The sequence below is a fragment of the Crocodylus siamensis genome, chromosome 8, assembly GCF_052110815.1.
Source record: "Crocodylus siamensis isolate JL-2025a chromosome 8, ASM5211081v1, whole genome shotgun sequence".
Classification (NCBI taxonomy): domain Eukaryota; kingdom Metazoa; phylum Chordata; order Crocodylia; family Crocodylidae; genus Crocodylus; species Crocodylus siamensis.
Window position 1 is genome coordinate 79,105,568 of NC_143402.1, and position 20,131 is coordinate 79,125,698.

General features: G+C 63.9%; 2 protein-coding genes across 15 annotated transcripts in view; both read left to right on the forward strand.

Moving 5' to 3' along the window:
* The first annotated feature begins 2,075 nt into the window (after positions 1 to 2,075).
* Positions 2,076 to 3,804, forward strand: LOC149859150 (uncharacterized). Its single transcript, XM_090061599.1, has 2 exons — positions 2,076 to 3,070; positions 3,721 to 3,804. The coding sequence occupies exons 1-2, from the start codon at positions 2,219 to 2,221 to the stop codon at positions 3,802 to 3,804; spliced, it is 936 nt and encodes a 311-aa protein (XP_089917725.1). The 5' UTR covers positions 2,076 to 2,218.
* Positions 3,805 to 19,666: 15,862 nt separating this feature from the next.
* RBFOX3 (RNA binding fox-1 homolog 3) overlaps positions 19,667 to 20,131 on the forward strand; it is a 147,057-nt gene continuing 146,592 nt past the window's right edge. For 11 of the 14 annotated variants that reach the window (XM_090059625.1, XM_090059639.1, XM_090059635.1 and 8 more), the window contains exon 1: positions 19,667 to 19,801. Coding sequence is in view for 1 of the 14 variants with exons in the window: in XM_090059636.1 (XP_089915762.1) it covers positions 19,762 to 19,801 (40 nt within the window). In the remaining 13 variants the exon portion in view is untranslated. The remainder of the gene's footprint in view (positions 19,802 to 20,131) is intronic. The other 3 variants (XM_090059636.1, XM_090059645.1, XM_090059631.1) reach the window with 3 other exon arrangements.

The following is a 20,131-nucleotide window of genomic DNA, read 5'->3' on the forward strand; positions in this document are numbered from 1 at the left end:
CTTCCCTCTCTCCCTGCTCATGCATCCTCCCGGTCTCTGCTTAGCTCTTGCCTGCGACCCTGCAGGGTCTGCAGAAGGAGCCAGCACGGACCAGCTGGGCTGCAGCGCCAACCCGAGATCGATGATCTTCCAAGGTCCCCTCCAGCCCTAATGTGTACGAAATCTATGAGAACCCCCAGCCTCTCCCCAGCTCCTTAGGGACAAGCAGGGACCCGGGCCTTGGCACCCCGAGGCGGTGGGGGACAAAGCCCTAGACCCTTGCTCCTCACCCCACCAGTGCAGGGGCCCTGCTGTAGCTCCGGGGTGCTCTGACCCGTGCTGCCGGAGCGCTGAGCACCGATGCAGGCGGCGCCGACCCGAGCCCCGTGCCGTAGCAGCCCCGTTCCAGTTGTCATGGAAATGAGAACAAGTGCTTGCTCACGGCTCCCTGCACGGCAGAGCAGCTCCGGCGGCGCTAGTGCCGCGCTGCTCGCACGAGGGGCCCAGGCCCCGGCCCGGGGGGCGAATGCCGCCCTGCCACGTGCCTGGCTCCGGAGCTGGGGAAGGGGCTGCAGGGGCAGGCAGCCAGGGGCCAGCCTGGAGGAGCTGTGCCTGCCAGGCTCCAAGCCCCGGGCAGCTGGGGGGCCGGGCGTCCTCATGCTCCCCAACTCCCTGTGTCTGTCCGGCCGGGGCCCGTGGCAGGTGCGGGCAGCTGGGGAAGGGGATGGCACACCACGGGCTGGTCCCTGTGATGGATGCGTGCAGCGTGGGGCTCCCCAGGAAGGGCCTGGAGCTGGGCGAGCCCCAGGCTTGGGTCTCGGGCTGCCTCCCCCAGCCCAGAGCGGTCCCCGCCCATGGCTGGATCTGGACCCGCTGGTTGCTTCCCCTTTGGATCTTTGTGGGGCCTGGGATTGGAAGCGAAGCTTCGCTTAATGGCTGTCAAGCAAGGAAATGGATCGTAAAATTGCCAGGGAGAAAACAGATCACTTGGTGGAGAAGTGGAGGGCGCGGAGAGCGGGGAAAGAGCAGGGGCACGAAGGGGAGTTGTGGGAAGAGAAGGGAGGGGGCGGAAAGCAGGGGAAGGGGTATGCTGGACCCATGCCTGGTCCCCGGAGACAGGAGCAGAGGCTGGGCCCCTCGGTGGCCGTGCCAGCACTTGGGACACGCGCCTGCCTCGGGAGGATGCCCAGAGAGCGTGCATCAACCCCGCCAGCGGCACCCGGGGGCAGGCCGTGCGGAGGCTGGAGGGGCAGGTGCCAGGCCACGTCCAGGCCTTGGGCAATGGGCCTCATCCTGCTGGTGATTTCGCACCCCGCTGCACCCCCGGGCTGAAGTGAGGGGAACTCAGGGCAGGATCTTGCTCACGTGGGAGCGTGGTGTTGATGCAGGAGGCCTTGGGGCCTCCCGGCTGCGTGGGGTGCGTAGAGCATTTTCCAGAGGCAGGTTGAGTTTTCCCCTCTGGAGTCGTGGGGTGAGAGAGAGCTGGGTCCCGATGGCAAGGCTTCTCTGTCTCCCCTGCCTTGCTGCTGCTTCACCTCATGGCCAAAGAGAGGAAACTCAGCCAGCCTTTGGAAGATGCTTGTGAGTAAGCTACTCAATCTGATTAGATATTTAGCTGGCAGTAACACAGATGCGTGATCAAAAGGCTACCGCAGCCACACTGTTTGCTCTTTAGGATTTCTAAGATATTGCTCAATCCTGTACCCTAGTTTACCCTACCCCTGTAATCAATAAAGTTCTCCTTTTTGACCGGTGTGGGAGACTTATTGAGGGGTGGGTCTAAATTACGCCTAAGAGACCCCTTAGGTCTGCGGACTAAGGGAGACTTTACTTTTTGCCCCCTGACTTGGGGAAGTGCCCCAAGTGCCTGTACTGGGTCGAGTACCCGTCGGACTATTAGGCCTGTGTTTCTCCGAGGACACGGGGCTGAGACAGTCCCTTCTCATGGTGGTGGCGGCGTTACCCCCAGGCTAGCGAGTGTGCTCCAGGAAGGGGTCGACGGACATGAGACGCCCCAGGGAGGCATTCGGAGCCTGGCAGGGGGTCAGGCGCAGCAAGGGGGGCGGCTCAACACAGGAGCGCCCCCTACTGGCCCGCCACACGTGGTGGCAGAGGTGGGATGTGAATACCCTGCAGTTTTACAGGCATAATTTGGGAAGAGTAATAGAGTCACTGAAATCCCTTGAGCAAACAATTTCTAATTTGGCATCGGGTCGACTGGATAGTGTAGATAGCCAGGATGGTGGAGCAGTACGCCGAAAAGACCATGCCTGAACTGAAAGAGCTGGTGAAAGAGAGAAGCCTTCATGTAAAGAAAGGGCTAAAGAAGGAGGAACTGATTAAACTCCTGTGTGACAATGACTCAGCCATAGAGCAGCCTCCACACATGTCAACTCTTGAGTCCTCCCCAGAATCCCAGCGCCGCACGCCAAGTTCGCTGTCCTCAGGGAGATCAACCCCTACGGAGGAACGCTGGAAGTACCAGATGCGGCTAGGAGCTGAAGAGCGGGAGCGGGAGCGATGGAGCAAGCTCAAGTATGAGCTAGAATTGAAAAGGATGGAGCTGGAGACCCAGGCACAGCGGGAGAAGGTACAGATGGAGATGGAGCTGAAAAAGATGGAGCTGGCGGAGAAGACAGCACAGCGCGAGGCTGAGGCCCGAGAGGCTGAGGCCAAGCGCAAGCATGAACTAGAGGTACTCCATCGGCAGCCCAATGGGGAAGATGCCAGCCCTTGGCGAGCGCCCGGGGAACGCCCCAGACCAAACTCCTCAGCCTTCGCTCGCTACCGACCCGGAGATGACCCCGACATGTTCCTCAGCATCTTTGAAAAGCAAGCCCGACGGTTAAAGGTGCCTGAGGAGGAGTACATGATGCACATCACCACTTTGGTAGAAGGCGACCTGGCGGTGGTCCTGAACAGCCTGCCCACAGATGCAGCTGAAAACTATGATACATTTAAACAGGCCGTGGCTGCAAGGTTCAAGTTGGGACCGGACTATTTCCGAAAAAAATTCCGGAATCTCCGCCCACAACCGGAGAAGTCAATGGCGGATTACGTGGCCTTGATGTGGGATGCTTTCCTTAAATGGGTAGGGGGAGACAAGGCTGACAATGTCAAGAAACTGCACCATCTCATGGCATTGGACCAATTTTATTATTGCTGTCCAAGGGAGATTAAAACCCTAGTCAAGGAGAGGGGCCCCAAAACCGTCCATGAGGCCCCTGAAATTGCAGATCAGCTGTTGCTTAATCTTGAGGGGTCAGACAAGAGGCCTCCCTACTCTGGGAAGGACCATAAAGGGGTCCAAAGAAGTGGGAGGGGAGGGCCAGGTCCAAAAGGGGAAAAGGGGCCATCCCAGACCGAGCGTAAGGAGGCCCCTGATTTGACCAAACCTCCCACCACTGCCACCACATGTGGCGGGCCAGTAGGGGGCGCTCCTGCGTTGAGCCGCCCACCTCCCTGCGCCGGACCACCTGCCAGGCTCTGAGCGCCTCCCTGGGGCGCCTTATGCTCGGCCGACCCCTCTCCCGGAGCACACTCGCTAGTCTGGGGGTAACATCGCCGCCACCACCCTGAGAAGGGACTGTCTCGGCCCTGTGTCCTCCGGGAGAGGGGTCGGCCGAGCATAAGGCACCCCAGGGAGGCGCTCGGAGCCTGGCAGGTGGTCGGGCGCAGGGAGGTGGGCGGCTCAACACAGGAGCGCCCCCTACTGGCCTGCCACACCCCTGACCACGGCAGATCCCACCCCCCATCCCCATCCTCGCGATGAGAACGGGGCTGCCCTCGGAGGCCGTGGGCTTCCAGGCCGAGGCCAGCACTTAGCTGAGACGCTCGGGGCAGGTGCAGGTGCAGGTGCAGGCACAGGCGGGGGGTGCTGGATGAGAGGGCGCGCTGGGGGAAATGCATCCGAAGCTGGCAGAGGAGCTTGGCATCGCCCAGGCTGCCCGTGTCCTCCTCCCGCCCCGGCTGCAGCAACCCCGGGGCTCTGGCTGCGTGTGACCCCGGTCCCCGCCGGCACCAGGCTGCTGCGGCACGGTGGAGATGGTGGGCCCAGGGTGGCTACCGGGGCCCACAGCAAGCCATAAAACGGGGGGAAGTCGCACGGCTCCTGCTTGGCTGTCGCAATCTCACGGACCAGGAGCTCCTTGCTGACACCCAGTTGGTGCCGGAGCCGGGGCAGGCCCTGTGCACACGCCAGCACCGCGGCTGTTTGGGTTACAGTGCATTTGCCTTTGCAGTTGGGGCCAAGGGACACGATGCCCCGTGGCACCGTGAAACAGCAGCAGTCAGGCCTGGGCCACAGGCTAGCAGGTAGCACGGGAGGAGTTTCCCCGCAGGCGTGTTGTCTGCTGGAGGGTGCCCAGGGCAGAGCTGAGGCTGAAGCAGCAGCAGGTGCTTAGTTGGGGCTGCCACGAGCAGCACCTGGGGAAGGACTGGGGCCCTGCCCCGATTGCTGCAGCGGTGCGGGGGAGGCTCCCGAGCACCAGGCAGAGCTGGGCGGCTTGGGCTGAAGCTGCAGAGAGCGGCAGGCTGGTCCCGGGCCCGGAGCAGCGAGCGGGGGCGGCAGCTGCAGCTGCGACGAGCTGGGCTGGAGCTGCCCAGGGCTGCCCGTGGGGGCCCAGACCCGAGCGGGGCTGCCTGCAGCCGCGGCAGAGGAGCTCCAGCGCAGCACGGCCTGTGGGACCTGCCCAGGCGCTCCCGCCGCGCACAGCCAGCGGTGAGTGGGGTCGCGTGTGGGATGGCAGGGACCGCGTCTGGGCTGCAAGGGGATGGGGTTATCCCGGGACTGCTCCCAGGCATCTCCTGCAGCACTGTGGGTCCCCGGGGCGGCCCCCTCCTCCGCGTGAGGCCCTGCCGCTCTCACCCCGGGGACCCGTGGCTGGCGTGGGGGCACATCGCTCGGCCCACGCAAGCCGAGGTGCAGCTCAGGTCCCCAGGAGCTCGGGCGATATACCGCTGTCGTGCCCACGGCTCCGCTGCCTGTTCAGTGCCCCCTCCCGCCCTGCTTCTGCCCCCTTTCCTGTTCCCGTCACTGTTTCACTGAGCCCTGCACCGTGCCGGCCTCCCCCTCAGCTCGTTCTCTCCGCCGGGACTCGCTCTCCCACACCTCTGCGTTGCTCCACGCCGGGCATGAAGCCGCGCTGGTGGCCGCGGCCTGACAGCGCGGACGGGGCTTCCCGTGAGACCGAGTGTGTTGCTGGGGTCTGAATCGGTCGCGTTACGCCGGGTTATTGAGAGAGGCTATGACCCCGCTGCCCGGGGCGGGGCAGGCGTAGCACCGTGCACGGGAGTCTGCATCTGGCACCTGATGGGACTAGTTGATGTCTGAAGGGATCACGGCTCACGTCGCAGTCTCTGGGGGCCGTGTCGGTGCCAGCGGCCGCGTGTTCTGACATCAACTGAAATAAAATGGGCCCGGGAGTCCTGTTCGGTGTCCGGCGCCGCGGTTTAAGATTTAAAAAACTCTAAAACTGCATGCTGGGGCCGCCACTGTTTTTAAGGCGCTCGTCGTGAGATGGTGTGTCGGGGAGTGCCCCAGGGCCTGCCGGGGGGCTGGCCCGATGAGCAACTCCACCAGGCTGGGGGTCTCGGGAGGGCGGGGGCCACCCTCTCGCAGGACCCGCGTGACGTAGGCAAGGGCGTCTGCGGGCAGCGCGGCTTTCACCTCCCGCGCTAGGTGCGAGCAAGCTGCACGGCCTACGGGCGAGCCTGCGCGCCGATGGCACCTGATGGGATGGATCTGTCGCCTGTAACAGCTCGCTCTCGGCCCACTTCCAAGGCATCCCAGAGACTGAAGCCTGCGGCCCAGATGTGCAGAGCCCAGATGTGCAGCAAACCCATATCCCTTTGCAGCCCGGGTGAGCATCTCCTACCCAAATCCCTCCCAGCATGGGTTGTGCCCGGGGCTGGGGTCCTGCTGGCACCTCTGAGCCCTCTGCCTCTCCCCACATACTGTAGCTGAGACCTGGGCTTGCACGGGACACCCCTGCTTCCCCAGCCCGGGGGCCAAGCAGCTCTGCTCAGCTGCATCCTCCCCGCCTTGTGACCTGCTGGATCTCGTCCCCCTGCCCAGAGCCGCGTGCTGGGAGGCGGCGAGTGGACGGGAGGGTGAAGCACAGAGGGCCGCGCCTCGAGGCCGTGGCGGAGCTGGGAGGAGGACCCAGGCATCCTCGTCCCACATCCCTCCAGCTATAGGCATGACCGTGGGGAGGGCAGTGTCCTTCAGGGGCAGCCAGGTCGCAGAGCACCGGCCTCACCTGATGGACTTAAGTCACCGCTGAGCCACCGAGGATGCTCTGCTCTGTTCTTTACTGAAGCCGTAGCCCAGAAATCCTCCAATTATTTCATCTGTTCAATACAGATGAAATTAATTACCCAGGGAACTGGCCAAGAAGTTGCATTTCTAATGCTCCTTATCACATAATCACATCTGCCCAGCGCTTTCCGCCGCAGCCGCAGCCGCAGCCGCAGCGCCCGGGATGGCTTGCAGCATCATTAAATGCTGAGCCGCCTCCCCCATAAGTCCAAATCGTGCGGACCCAGGGCAGGCGGAGGGGGCTGCAGAGCCACTGCCCCCCCCTCGATAGCTCCCGTGGATGCAGATGCATCCAGCTGTTGACCCCCCACGGGGCTGGGCCCAGGTGCATTCCCCCCTCCCACTTCTGCAAACCTGGCCAGACCCCCCTTCCCCGCCCCCCCCCCACTTCTTCCCCGGGCTTGGGGAGCCCAGCACCCATGCCGTCGGCTGGGGGAGGAAGAAGAGCCAGGCTGGGAAGGGCAGTGAGCGGGGGCGCTGGTTGGCATTGGCGGAGCCCGTGCCGGGGGCGTCGCAGGCCATGTGAGACACGGAGCAGGGGAGCCCAAAGTGGACCCCGCGCTCAGCCCCCGGCAGCAGGATAGTGCCCCCGTTCTGCATTTAACTCCCTGTTGTCCGTGATGCGGCCTCCCCGGAAGGACGTTCCCTGCTCCTGGGAACTGTGAGGGCACCGATGGGGATGCGCTGGGGCGCACGGTGCGGGCACGGCGGGAGCCCTGCAGGTGTTGCTGGGGGCATGGGGGGGCTCAGTGCAGGTGCCCCGGGGGAGCCCTCGGTTCCCAGCCAGTCTCCTGCCTGTCTGGGTCTGTCTCCAGCGCTGGCAGCGGGACAGGCCACCAGGCCCTTTCTGGCAGGGGCGGCGGTGCGGGTCTGTGCCCAGCCTCGCCGCGCCTGGCCCTGACAACCTGGAGGGAGATGCTCCAGTTCTGCTTTATTACCTGGTAACGATGTTACCCGGGGAGCTGCCAGGTGACGCATGTGGATGCTGCTCCTGGCGCGGCGGAGAGCCTGTGCTGCCGGGCTGCTCCGGCCCTGGCTGAGCCGTGGCGGGGAAAACAGCAGCTGCTGCCCCTGCTTTGGCTTCGGTGATTTTCACAGCTCGATTGAAAAGGGCAGGTGGATCATAAAGCCCCTGCCCCTCGCCTCTGCCCGCCCAGGGGTGGGAGACGCGCTGGGATTCCCTCGCTGCCCCGGGCTGGTGACTCACGGTGCAGCTGGGCTGTCGGCTGAGTAGGGACCAGGCAGGGCAGTCCTGGGCTGCAGGACAAATCCTAGCCAGCCATGCCCGCGCTTGGACGAAATCCTGCCGGCGGCTCTGAAAACACGCAGCCCTGCCCGGAGCAAAGGGGTCTCCTGGACCCCCCCGTGCACGCGCGAGTCCTGCCAATGCGAGGAGGTTGCAGGCTGCTGGACGTGCCAGGCAGCCTGGCACGGAGCAGGGGCTCTGGGACTCCGGGAGCAGGAGAAGGAGAAGGAGCGTCGTTCCCTCCCTGCCTCCTCTCCGTGTTTGGAGATGCAACGGAGGGTAGTGGGGGTTGGGCCCAGGGCTCCTGGGCTCTTTCCAGGTCCTGTCGGATCATCGCATCCCTCCACCTGCCTGTGCCTCCATTTCCTCCTCTCTAAGAAAACGGAAAGCAGTCAGTTAAAAGGATTATGAGCGGAGGAGGGCAGGGGCTGCAGGGGCGGATGGGCGCTGAACCCGGGGCCACCAGGCAAGGGGAAATGCAGGGAGAGGAGAGAGGAGCATGATTTCCCTGGGCCTCGTGCAGTTACAGGAATGAGCTGTTTGATTAACTGCACTTCAGACCATGCAAGAAATCCACCCGGCAGCCTCGCCGGCGGGGAGGAGCGCTTGGCCCCGCTCAGCTCTCCCTGCTGTGGGTGCCCGCGTACGCGGCGTGGGCCAGCGGCCAGGGCCTGGTCACTGGACGCAGGCTGCGTGCCCTGCGCTTCTGTGCGGGGTGGGAGGAGGCAGGAGGACAGGGCTGGCTTGTCCCAGACCTGCTCTCTCCACTTGCTCGGGCTCTCGTGTTTGGGGGCGGGGGGCTGGGAGCTTACCCCTCTTGACAAGCTCCTTCTAGGGCCTTCCTTGTCACCAGACGGAGTGACCCGGGTGCGGGAAGCTTTGCACGCAGCCAGTGGCAGAGGCAGGGCTGCTAGTGCAGGACGTGCCTCGGAGGGAAGGAGCCCAGCATCGGTGCAAGAAGCTCGTGCGCTTGCACTGGCCAGTGATGCCTCCGTGGCACCTGCTCGTCAGCCACGGAAGCACGGGGGGCCAAAGGCCCCCACTCCCGGCTAGCTTAGCACGAAGGGGTCAGCGGGCAGGCGCTGCCCTGGTGCGAAGCCTCCGCGCTGCCATCTCGGCGGCTCCGGGTGCTGCTGGGACGGGCTGAGGCTGGGCTGGGCGTCCTGGGGGGGAGGAGGAGACTGAGCCACGTCCCTGGGATCTCAGGGGTGTCGGCTTGGCTGATGCGCCCCCTGCAAGGGCATGTAGCAGAGGGGCTGGGGCAGATGCAGGTCCCGAGCCGCCGTAGGGGCCATGAGGGTGGTTCTCTGCCAGCGTTTCCATGCCGCCAAGCGGGGCCTGTTGTGGGCCCACCTGATGGCAGGGGAAGGTGGAGAGCTGCGATGGCTGTATTTGTCATCCTGCTCTGCCCGGGGTTTCGGGTGTGAGACCTGGGGCAGGGCTGAGCTCTCTGCTGTTGCGTAGCCCCCAGCTCCGTGGAGCCAACCTGTGTGCAGGCCCTCTTGGGTCACGTTTGGCTCCATCCCCATGGCTGCCCCCGGCTGGGATTGCGGCCGCAGCCAGGGATTGGAAAGGGACACGTGCATGGTGCAATGTCCCCCTGCACGGGCTGGAAGAGACCAGCCAGCCCCGAGGCCCTTTGGCAAGACGAGAGACAGCGCATGGCCACGGGGCCGCTCTGAGAGGGGCCCCCATGACGGTGGGGGAACGTGGGCCTGGCAGACCCCGGGGGCAGCTCCATTCCTTGCCCATGGGAGCTGGGGGCACGGGAGCTGGACTAGCTTTCAGGGACCCACGAGAGCGGTGCACAGCATGTGCTCCAGGTCTCAGGCCCAGCTCTGTGCATGGGGGTGCAGCCAAAAGCACGTGGAAGCTGATTTCCAGGCTGTGCCATGCAGTCATCTTTAGGGAGCATATCCCATCCGTCCCTACCTAGCTCGGCTTATTTCCTCCGCAGCGCGGTGCCCTCGTGCTTGCTCTGGCACACCCGGGAGCACGCTCAGATCTGGCTGTGTCGACGTCCCTGTTGCAGTACAAGTATCCCACGACCCAAAGTGTCAGAGCCAGCACTTCCCAGGAGTCGCAAGGAGCAGGAGGGATGTGTCCCTTTGCTGGGGCAGGAGGCAAGGGGCGGTGGTCGTAGAATCGCAGGGAATAAGGGTGGGAAGGGACCCCAGGGGGTCACATGTAGTCCCAACCCCTGCTCCAAGCAAGACAGCCCCAACTGCATCATCCCAGCCAAGGCTTCGTCTACCTGGGTCTAAAACACCTCCCAGGATGGAGCTGCCACAGCCACTCTGGGGAACCTGGTCCAGCGCTTTACCACCCGCCTCGTGAGAGGCTTTCCTAATCTCCAACCTCAACTTCCCTTGCTGCAGCCTGAGCCCATTGCTCCTTGTCCTGTCATCTGCCCCCAGTGAGACCAGCCCAGCCCCATCCTCTTTGCAGCCCCCCACCAGGGAGGTGAAGGCTGCTGTGCAATCCCCCTCGGTCTCCTCTTCTGCAGACTCGATCAGCCCAGGTCCCCCAGCCGCTCCTCACAGTCCTGTCCCCCAAACCGTTTTCACCGCCCTCCACTGGACTCTCTCCAGTTTGTTCACATCCTGTCTGCAGTGGGGGGCCCACAGCTGGACACGCATGAGGTGAGTCCCGTTGGTGGGAGGGATGCCGGCGGTCCGGTCCGGTCCGGGTCGGCCTCGTGGCGAGCGCCGGGCACCGCCGCCTGCCGGGAAGTGAAATGTCTCCCTGTTTCTGCGCGCTCTGCAACTTTCCCGTCCTGCCGTGTTGGGGCGGGGAGGGGGGATCCCAGCGCTCCCCCCACGTGACTTCGTTAGGGAGACAGAGACAAATTCTGCCGCCGACTGAGAAGGGCTCCTTAGTTGCATTAACAAGCTGAAATCTGATGGAAAAGATGGATACATTCCATCCTCCCTGCAGTGCTCACCCACGACACCGCCCCCCCTGCCACAATTAGACAAACCCACATCGAAAGCATCATTTATAATGGCCCAAAATAAGAGCAAACGGTTTGGCCGGGAGGGAGGGGAGATGGAAGTGAGAGCTGCCTTTAATCTTTCATCCTTGGCCTTCTTCCTCCCCTCCCTTGGCAGCCCTAGTATTTTGCTTTGTCTCCTCCAGGTGACTAATCATTAGACTAATTAGTGGCTAATCAATGTTTAATTAAAACGTAGCTGTTAATTACAGGAAGTGCTAGTGCAATTTGGGTATAAAATATTATTTAAATGCCTTTTTCAAGGCCGGCGTCTGAGTCAGCGATAAAGGGAGGCGTGGTGCTGGGGCAGTCCCTTGGCTGCGTTTCCCGGCGGTCTCGTCCCCCCAGGCTGCAGGAGACGGGCGCAGGGGGATGCCGCCCCGCGGTGGGTTTCAGCCCCGGTGGGTCGACTGACCCCTTCCTCGAGGCCGTGGTGCAGTTAGAGGGTGGAGGCCTGTGTCTTGCCTTGCGGGCAGGCTGACCCCTGCCAGAGTCAACAAATGCCCCGAGTGCAAGGGCCTTGGCTGCACAATTGATGGTAGTGGGGGATTGCTTTCCCTGCTGGGGGCCCCGTGCAGGCGCTAGCCCTGCCCCCCGGTGCTCAGCCCGTGTCTGCTCCCCCGTGGCAGGGGCAGGGTCGTGGCGCGCCTTTCACGCTGCACGAGGCTGCTCGCCTGCCTGGGGGGTGTGCAGGCCAGCCTGGCGTCTTGCTGCCTGGCGTCAATCCTGCTGCGGCTTCTCCCCTGCCGGGCAGGGGACATGGCTGCGGAGGGCCGGTTTGGCCTCTGGGTGCAGGGGGAGCCAAGCGGGCTCGCGGTCCCCTGGTCCGCGCCTGCCCGCTGCCCCTTCTCTCCGGGAGGGGCTGGTCTTGCAGCCCGGTCCCCTTCCCCAGCTTGGATACAGCAGGGCTTGCAGCGGGGAGGGAGTTACCATAGCAATGGGAGTCCCAGTTTCCAGATGCAGCCTTTCCAGGCTGAACCGTCTCCTACCGGCCCTGGGGGCAGCGCTGAGCAAGAGCCAGCCCGAGGGGTCGTGCTCCGTGGCTCGAAGCTTGGCCGGAGTCGGGGCGGGAAGAGGGGGTGGAGGAAGGCAGGGGATGGCTGGGACACCCCTGGCCTGTGCTGCGTCCAGCTGCGGCCAGTGCTCACTGGGTGTCATAGCACCCATCTGCCTTTGCTGTGCATGCCCAGCGGAGCCCTGCTCTCGCGGTCGGCATGAGGCTCCCTTGTTGCTTTCCCGAGGGCCCCAGCTGCCCGGGAGAGCCCCTTCCCCTTCCCCTTGGCAAGCTCAGGGGAGCAGTTGCCTGCCGCTAGTTCCCATCGCAGCTGCACCAGTGCTGCCAGCACGCGGTGCGTTCTGGCTTCGTCGAAGGGGCTGTGGTGCAAGGGCCAGTGGCTCGGGGTGCCTGGTGACATGAAGGGAGCAAAGGACGTGGCTCCGTCTGGAGCCAATGCTAACAGAGGCGCGCTCGGCCCCTGCCTTGCTCTGTCGCTGTGGGGCCGGGAGAGCGGAGCAGAGCTCTCAGAGGTGTCGTGCGGAGGGGCAGCCCGTTCCCCGCCGGCAGGCTCTGCATTCTTCCTGCCGTGGTTTCTGTGGAGATGGGCTCTTTTGTCTCGCAGAGCTTGCTCGCGGCTGCTGCTGCGCTGTGGCATCGCCCCGCTTGCAGCCAACACGGTGGTGGGGAAGGGGAGGCCAACGCACCCACTCAGGGCGGCGTGGTTCCCGTCGCGTGCCCCCAGCGCTGCACGGGTGTTGGTCTCTGTCCCGTTCCAGCAAATGTGCAATGGGCTCGGCCCGCTGCTTTGTCCGCGTTGACTGAGCCCAGGGCTCTCCGGAGGCAGGAAGAAGGGCTGAAAAATGCACGGCACAACACGGGCCCCTTGAGTCTTTGCTTGGAGAAGGGCATCTTCCTCGCCTCGTAGTGCCAGTTGGCACGGACACTGGACCCCATCCCAGCTGCCAGCTCCCGTGGGAGAAATACGGCCAGCGGTCGCACCCGGCGGTTCCTACTGCCAGGAGCGCGCCCGCCCCTTGCATCGGGCCCGGGCTCCTTCGCCTTCGGCATCCCCGGTGCGGGTGCAGGGGCGGGACCTCGCCAACCTCCCAGCCGTGGGATTCCCCAGCTCTTGTCCACCTGCAGACCATTGCATCGCCAGGCTGGGCCTTCGGTTCCCGTCTGGTGCTGGGGAGCAGGGAAAGGACCCAGTGGATGTTTTCTCTCTGCCTTTCAAGTGAGTTCCTATGAGCCAGGTAGGAATTTGCCCAGCGGGTCCCAAGGGCAGAGATGCCCCCATGCTGGGGCAGCGTTTGCACCACCCCCGCTCCCAGGCCGTCCCCCGTCCTCCTCTTCCGTCTCGAGCCGGAGCACGTCCCAGCAGCGCGCTGCGGGGCGCGCAGGGCCCCTGGGCTCGCGCTCCCTCCTGCTGCCGCTCCATCTCCGTGGGAGTTTCAGGCCAGAGAGTGTGAAGCGAGGAGGTGTCTGGTTTCTTCTGTCCTGGTCCCTCCTTGTCGTTTGACCTTCTCTCTTCCTCCCATTGCAGGCAGCTGCTAACCTGGGCCCTTCCTGCCCCGGGCTGAGGCAGGCCGTGTGCCCTACGGCCTGCAAGTGTGACGCCCCGTTTGGCCCTCCACGGAGCGGGTCTCGGGCTGCCCCTTCCCTTCGGAAAGAGCCAGGCCTGCGCAGCAGGACGTCTGATCAGCCTGAGGTCTTGTTTTGTTGGCTCACTTGACGGCACAGAGGTAGTTTTTGGAAACCCTCCGTGTCTCTCCCTGCTAGTTAGGGAGGGATGTTGACAACAGCCCAGGGTTTCAGAGTTTGGCAGTGACAGTGCGCGGAACGGGAGCTAAGTTTAGAAATAATTGCTTTGTCTTGTGCCGAGGTATTAGCGCTTGCTCGCTGGCAGTGGCAGGAATTAGCTGAAGCTGCTGGTGCCACGGAAGTCGCACCGCTTTCATGTCTGTGAGATGGAGAGACGTTATCAGGGCGAAAGGGGGAGAGAGGAGCGGGTAGCCCCGGTGGCAGGCCGCGCGGCTCGGCTCCGGCGCGGCGACACGAGCAGGAAGGTTTCTCTCCAGGGTCATCCCGTCCGTGGGGCTTCAAGCACCCGAATGGGGGTGTTGCGCTGGGGAAGGCGCCGTGCTGTGCCTGTCTCTCAAGCAGCCCACGTCCCAGCACGTTTGTGCAGCGTCGGGCACAAGGGGCTGGGTGCTGGATGAGCCACGTCCCTGCCACACACCCGCTGCCTGGCCCGGGCATTTTCCCTTCTGTGCCCAGCATCGGCGATGCGCGGCTGTCAGGAGCAGGCCCCTGCCTCACACGGACTGCTGATTTCCACCCGGCGATTCCTGTCCCCTTGCTGAGGCAGGGCCCAGCTTTGCACGGGGCGCCCCGGGGTAGCGTGTCTCCGGTCGCGGGCTCTGGGGCCAGCTGCAGGGTGAGCAGGAGAGTCGCTTTGCTTTATGGGCTTGAGTAAAGGACCAGGAAAAAATCATCCCCCCCCTACACCAGGCCTGACTTCCAGCAGGGAAGCCTTCCAAGGAGAGCATTGCAAGGGCATCCTTGCAATAAAAGGGTGAATGACAAATTGCTCCCATGTGAGGGGCATGGAGCACCCCACAGTGATGCCCTCAGCCCCAGGGTGTGTTAGCATGTCCGGCACACAGCTGACAGCTGGGGCATCTTGCCCGAGCCCGGCGGGGCAAGAGCAGCTGTCGGCTTTGGGAAGAGACAGCGAGGAGGGTGAGTGGCCGGGGGGGGGGGGGGGTGGAAAGGCAGAGAAAAGCGCAGATGCCTGCCTGAAAAACAGCGGCTTGGTGGAAGCAGAAGACCCCAGCCAGGCTGCCTGGGTCCGGGGAAGGGCTGCAGTGGGTCCTAGCAGAGCTGCCGTAGGGCCGTGGCTGAGGGCTGGCCTGGGAAGCGGCTGATGGTTTTTAACCGTAGCAAACGCAACCTCATCTAATCTGCTTCTAAAAGTCATTAGGCAGCTTGAAAGTAGCTGGGCAAAGAGCTGGAATGCAATTAAAGGGATGCAGGGATTCCAGGTAATGACAGCATCGGGGCAGGGGCGTGCGGCTTAATTGCAGCCGCGGAGGCTGGGGAAGACCGGCCATGCAGAGGCCCCCCGTGCCCCACACCCTGTTCTGGGCCCTGAAGCTCAGTCAGGATGCACAAGGTCCAGGGAAGAGCTACGAAGCCAGCCGCGGGGCTGTGGCCAAGGGGCTGTGCTTCGCCGATGGGCCGGATCCCTGCAACCCGGCCGGATCTGCAGAACGGGAGGCCAGGGCGGCTCCGCTGCTGTGCAGATGGTGCCGGCAAAGGAAGATCCCTGGGGTTATTGCCACAACGTGGCGGCGGTGGGATGCCGGAGTTGTTTGGCCCTGGGCTGTGGTCTGGACTCGGCACCAGGTAGCGGCGGGGGGTGGGAGAGCTGCAGTGCGCTGGATGCCGGGTTCGCGGCACCCAGGTGAGGGCCTCTCCCTGGAGCTCCAGAGCCGGGGAGGGCCAGGGCTGCCTGCGGAGACCAGGGTCCCTGCTCCCTGAGCCTGGGGATTCGCAAGAGCTGGGCGCGAGGCCGGCCATGGCCAGCTGCAGCCCCTGCGACGGGGCCAGATGTGAAAGGTAACCTCAGGTGCCGGGAAGGAAGAGCTCTCTGACGAGGCAGGGAGCTCTCGGCTATTAAATCCATCCAGAATATTAAATGATTTCCTCTTCAGTGAGCCCAGTAAATTTAATTAGCTCTTGCTCCCCCGATAGAGTTGTCTCTCCTCCTGAAGCGTTGCGTTTGGAACGAGGGGGAGCGCGGCTCCTCGGCTAAGCGCCGCCGGCTTCTGCCGGGGACCAAGGGATTGGCACGTGCCACGGGGACTCCGGGAGCTCTGCCCCGGCTGCCGGGGACAGGCAGCGTGATGGATGCACCCCTCGTCCTGCCCCGGTGCCAGCTAGGAAGGGGGTCCTGCAACGTGGGTGCAAAGGGGGCGGCCAAGAGCTCGGCCCAGGATGCAGCTTCATCCTGTCCCTGGCTTAGCCGGGATGCGCGAGCGCCAGCTGAGCTGGAGCACGGCTCCGAGGAGGCTCTGAGCAAGGCCCAGGTCTGTAGGGCTGCTTGTCTCGGTCCAGGCACCGCATCCTGAGCCCATCCTGCAGCCTGGGATTTGGACGACGAGACCTAAACTCCCGCGTGCTCGCTGAAAATGGTTTGCTGCCACCACTTTTTTATTTTTATTTTTAATTTGTGAAACTTCAGAGCGAAGGGGAAAAAAAATCCCTTCCTGATGGAAGAGGCTAATAGAAGGTTATAAATGTGTCCCTGGCATGGTTCATTAGCCGCGATGACATATTGAGAGCTATGAACGGTATGATACCAGCAAATCAATTTAAAATTTAATCTGAGGGAGAACGCGGGGAGGGTGGATCATGAAACATGTTACCAAACATTTCTTATCAGAATAAATAGAGCAGCTTCCCCGACACAACGCTGACTCCGCCTGGCTGCTGCGCAAAGCCAAACATTAAATAAATACGAAGCTACCTGATTTACCAGTGATTAATTTGCATAATTAGTGAGTGTCACATCCCTACCCCAAGGTGCGGTGCAAGCCTCCTGCCTGGAGCGGGCTCTCGGAGGGCTCGGTCTGAAGACCAGCCCATAGCTGTGCCACGAGATAAGGCTGCCCAACGCTTCCCATTTGGGGACCCTGTTTTCAGAGGCTTATCGCTGCCAACCTCGACCCGTTCCAGCTGAAGCCGTCCAGCTGGAGGCCTGGGTCTCTGCCTCGGGCTGCCTTTTTTTGGAAAGTCTCTGCGAGAAGGGCTCCGCTCTTTCCAAGAAGGTAGCTAAGGGCACTTCCTTCTGCTGTGCCGTTGCAAAGCCTGGAGTGCACCCTTGCCTTGGGGCAGGGACTTGAGTTTTGGCAGGGGTGAGGGATTTGCCTTTTGCTGCCCAAGCGGGCCTGCATTATCAGCACGTGGAAAAGCCAGGGTTGCACCTACCTCGCAGGGGCTTGTTGGAGGCCGATGGCATCATCTTGTCTGCCTCACCACCCCGGCTCCTGCATGCCAATCACGCCATGCCACGGGCAGGATGCCTGAGCATGCCCCATCCTGGGCCTGCCGGCCTGGCCACAGCCTCCTTTGCAATTGCTCTCTGGGATGTTGTGGCACTGGATGCCAAGACAGAGGGGAGGGAGACCGGCTCTGCTCTTTGTCTTGCCCCCTATGGCCCGGGGGAATCCCATGCTGAGATGGGGAGATGCTGAAGGGATGGAGCCAGGAGCCCAGAGCGGGGGGGCACGCCCCAGCGTGGCGGGGGAGGAGTGTGCTTGCAGGGGGGTTGGCCATTATCACCTGCTTCCCGGGTCCGCGATGCAAACAGGTGTTCTCGTGCCCCCGCGCCCCTGCTGTCAGCAAAGGGCTGAGACGTCCATCGGCAGCTCCCCCCGGGCTGGCCCACTGGGGAGAGAACAACCCCCTGCTGCGACCTGACCCCTGCGACCAGCGTGGCAGGGCTTCTCTGAAGGGCCCAACCCGGGCGGTGCAGGGAATCGCGAGGGTCACCTTTTGGCCTGTAATTTCCCCACTGTGCTCAGGCTGCCGAAGGCAGGTAGCGTCCGACGGGGCGTGCCGTGTCCCCCGTGTCCGTAGCTCCCCTGCTCCATCCTGGCCACGCTGACGTGGAAGAGCGGCGCGTGCTTTTTGCACTGCTTCCCTCAGCCAGAGGTGAGCAGCCGTGGCAAACCCACGGGGCGCCACGGTGCCGCCGAAACGTAAGTACAGCTAATGTTTTAAAACATGTCACCGCCGTTGTGGGCAGCGCGGGTAGCTTGCTTGCGCTCTGTCTAATGGGTATCAGATTGTGCTTGCAATCTCAGCATTGTTTGAGTAATTGACTGGCACAGAGCAACGTTCGCTGATTTAATAAGTTTGTTAGTATAATAAAGGTTCAGGGTTTGGCTGCTAATGTGCAGCAACAATTACATTTTAGATTTGCTCGTTATGTTGCATAACTTAACAACGCCATCCATCATCAACTATCTTTTAAAAAAGCATTATTTCCTGGCACACTTGCGCGGCACTTTTTGCTTTGGTGCACGGGAGAGGGCTTTGCACGCCGGAGCTTGGCTTTCAGCTCGTTCGCAGGGCTGCACATGTTGGAGCTCTCCCACCCGGCCAAAGAGCCTGAGCCACGCTGTGCCGTGCTGCGTGGCCGTGGACTGGGGGCACAGAGAAAGCTCCTCTGGTTGTTACTAGGTGCTGGTGAGACGCTGCCAGCACCGGGGTGGAGGTGACAGCCTGCACTCTCTCGAACCCCGTGCGGACGGGCTGGTTTGGTGCCCAGGGCTGGGGTGAGGAGCTGCTGGTCTCTGGAAGTTGTGCCTGCATGGCCCGGAGCTGAATTTGGCTCCTGGCATTCGTGGTGCATCGAGGCTTCAGCCAAGACAGCCCTTTCCTTACATGCCAGCACGCGACCAAGCGAAGGCAGCAATACCGGGCTACATCAGGCCGAGGGGTGAGCTCGTGGGCTCTCTGCTCACAGGGCGAGAGGCCGGGGGCTCCGGAGAGGCAGCCCCATTACTGTTTGCTTTGCACCTACCCTAGTTTCCCCCCTGGAGCCTGGGGAGACTTAGCGGTGCTTGCAGCGGGCTGCACATGTCCAGGGCAGGGCTGTGGGCTGCAGTGCACCACACACCTCCGATTTAGTCTGTGGCAGCATCTGGTCCCCACGTGCTGGGCCCTTTCCAGAGAGCTCCCAGCCTGAGCCGATAAATGGCAGGAAAATGGGACGCGACGCTCTAACAACAGACAGAGCAGCCACCCTGAGCGCCCCCCTTCGGCACCCGCACCGGCTGTGTCTCCGAGGCGGCGGTGGGGAAAGCCTGCGAGGAGCAGCTGGAGAGCCGGCCGTGGGCAGGGCGCGGGGAGGGGATGGGGGGGTTGAGAGGGAGGGCAGAGAGGTGCCTGGCCCCGGAGGAGAGAACAAACAGCTTGTTTTGGGGGGGGCTGGGGAAGGGGAAGGCAGTGGAGGCCAGTTCCCTTTCCAGTGGCGTGGGATTGGCGTGCGTCCTGCCAGAGAACAGCACAGCGCGCCTGGCTGCAAAGCTCAGCCCCAGCCCCCCGTGTTGCCCGCTGCCGACATTATGAGGAACCCCAGAGGCACAAAATCGCAGACAACGGGGGGGAGAAGGGAGCTCAGGAGGTCACATCTAGTCCAACGCCCAGCTCGCAGCAGGACCGGCCCCAGCCCCATCACCCCAGCCAAGGCTTTGTCTACCCGGTCTTAGCCACCTCTGAGGATGGAGGCTGCACGGCCCTGGGTATCTGCGTGTTGGCTGAGGGCGTAAGCTGCTCGGCGCCTCATCCTCCGCTTGCTCCGGTTCCCTGCCTGCTGATGGGACTCCCCTGAAGCGCCCCGGCGCCGGGGGGAGCAGAAGCGTCTGGTAAGGGGCTGCTAGAGCCCAGGAGCTGGGCCGTGCCGTGCGGGAAGCAGCCTCCTTCCAGGCCCAGGCCGTGCCCCGAAATGGGCTCCACTGGCTCCCCGAAGGGGCTGAGCTGGTCTGTGCGAAAGGAACCCAGCTATTCGCGTGGCTTTTGCTCTGCAGACGGGTGGGAGTGGGAGTGGGAGTGGGAGTGGGAGCCAGACCGGACCGGGGAGACGCGTCCCGGGCGGGGTTTCCGGTGCAGCTGTGGCCCGCGCCGGGGCCTCCGCGGGAGCAGGTTGCCTGCCCGCGCTCCGTTTTGGGGCACGGGCGGCGAGCCTGGGAGGTGCGAGACCAGCCCGCGGGAGTCCGGGGGGCGGCGTGGCAGCTGCAGGCCCTGCCCTGCGGGGAGCCGGGGGCCACGGCTGGTTACCGCTGCCCACCCCCCCGCCGCGGGGAGGGCGCCGCAAGCCGGGGCCGCACCCAGCGGCTTCTCCTTCCCGGCTGCCTCCTACCCCCACGGCCCTCGGGCCCCGCCACGCGGGCTCGGGCAGCCCCGGGAGGGCATGCGGGGGGGGGGGTGCCGCCCTCGGGCGGGCGCCAGGCTGGCACGGGGCCCGGCTCGGAGCGGGGCGGGCAGGAGCGGGGAAGCCGCGGGCTGCCCCGGCGCCGTGCCGGCGCGCGTCCCCCGCCCCTCGGCGTGCGGGCCGCCGCTCCCCTCCCCTCCCCTCCCCGGCGGCGGGGCCGGCGCAGCCGCCTGCCTTGCTCGCACCCCGCGCCGCCGAGCACCGCGGAGCTGCCGCCGCGCGGGGGATGCGGGGCCCCGGGCTCCGCCGCCGGCACCTGCGAGCGCGTGAGTCTCCCGCCCGGCCGCGGGTTGCCGGGAGCCCCTTTCCCGAGGCTTGCGGGCAGCGGGGAGCCGTTGCCGCGGGTCTGCCGGCGGGGGGTGGGGGGTCCGGGGCAGGCGCCGCTTGCTCGGGCCGGGGGCGCGGCGGGGCGGGGGCGGGGGCCGGTACCGACGGCTCCTCCAGCCGGATCGGCGGCGTCGGACTCGTCTGCAGCCCCCCGCAGAAGTCCTCGTTAAGTTTACATTACACGGCTTCTTAGCGGATGTCTTAATTAGGCGCTGTTGTTAACGGGGAACATTACGCTAATTAAAATCACACCCTCCAGGTGAACATAA

What these genes read in the sequence shown, in the direction of transcription:
- LOC149859150 (XM_090061599.1), top strand. Translation starts at nt 2,219, where the DNA reads ATGGTGGAGCAGTACGCCGAAAAGACCATGCCTGAACTGAAAGAGCTG. An exon ending in GGGATGCTTTCCTTAAATGG is followed by an intron (nt 3,071 to 3,720) that starts GTAGGGGGAGAC and finishes TGACCACGGCAG; the next exon opens with ATCCCACCCCCCATCCCCAT.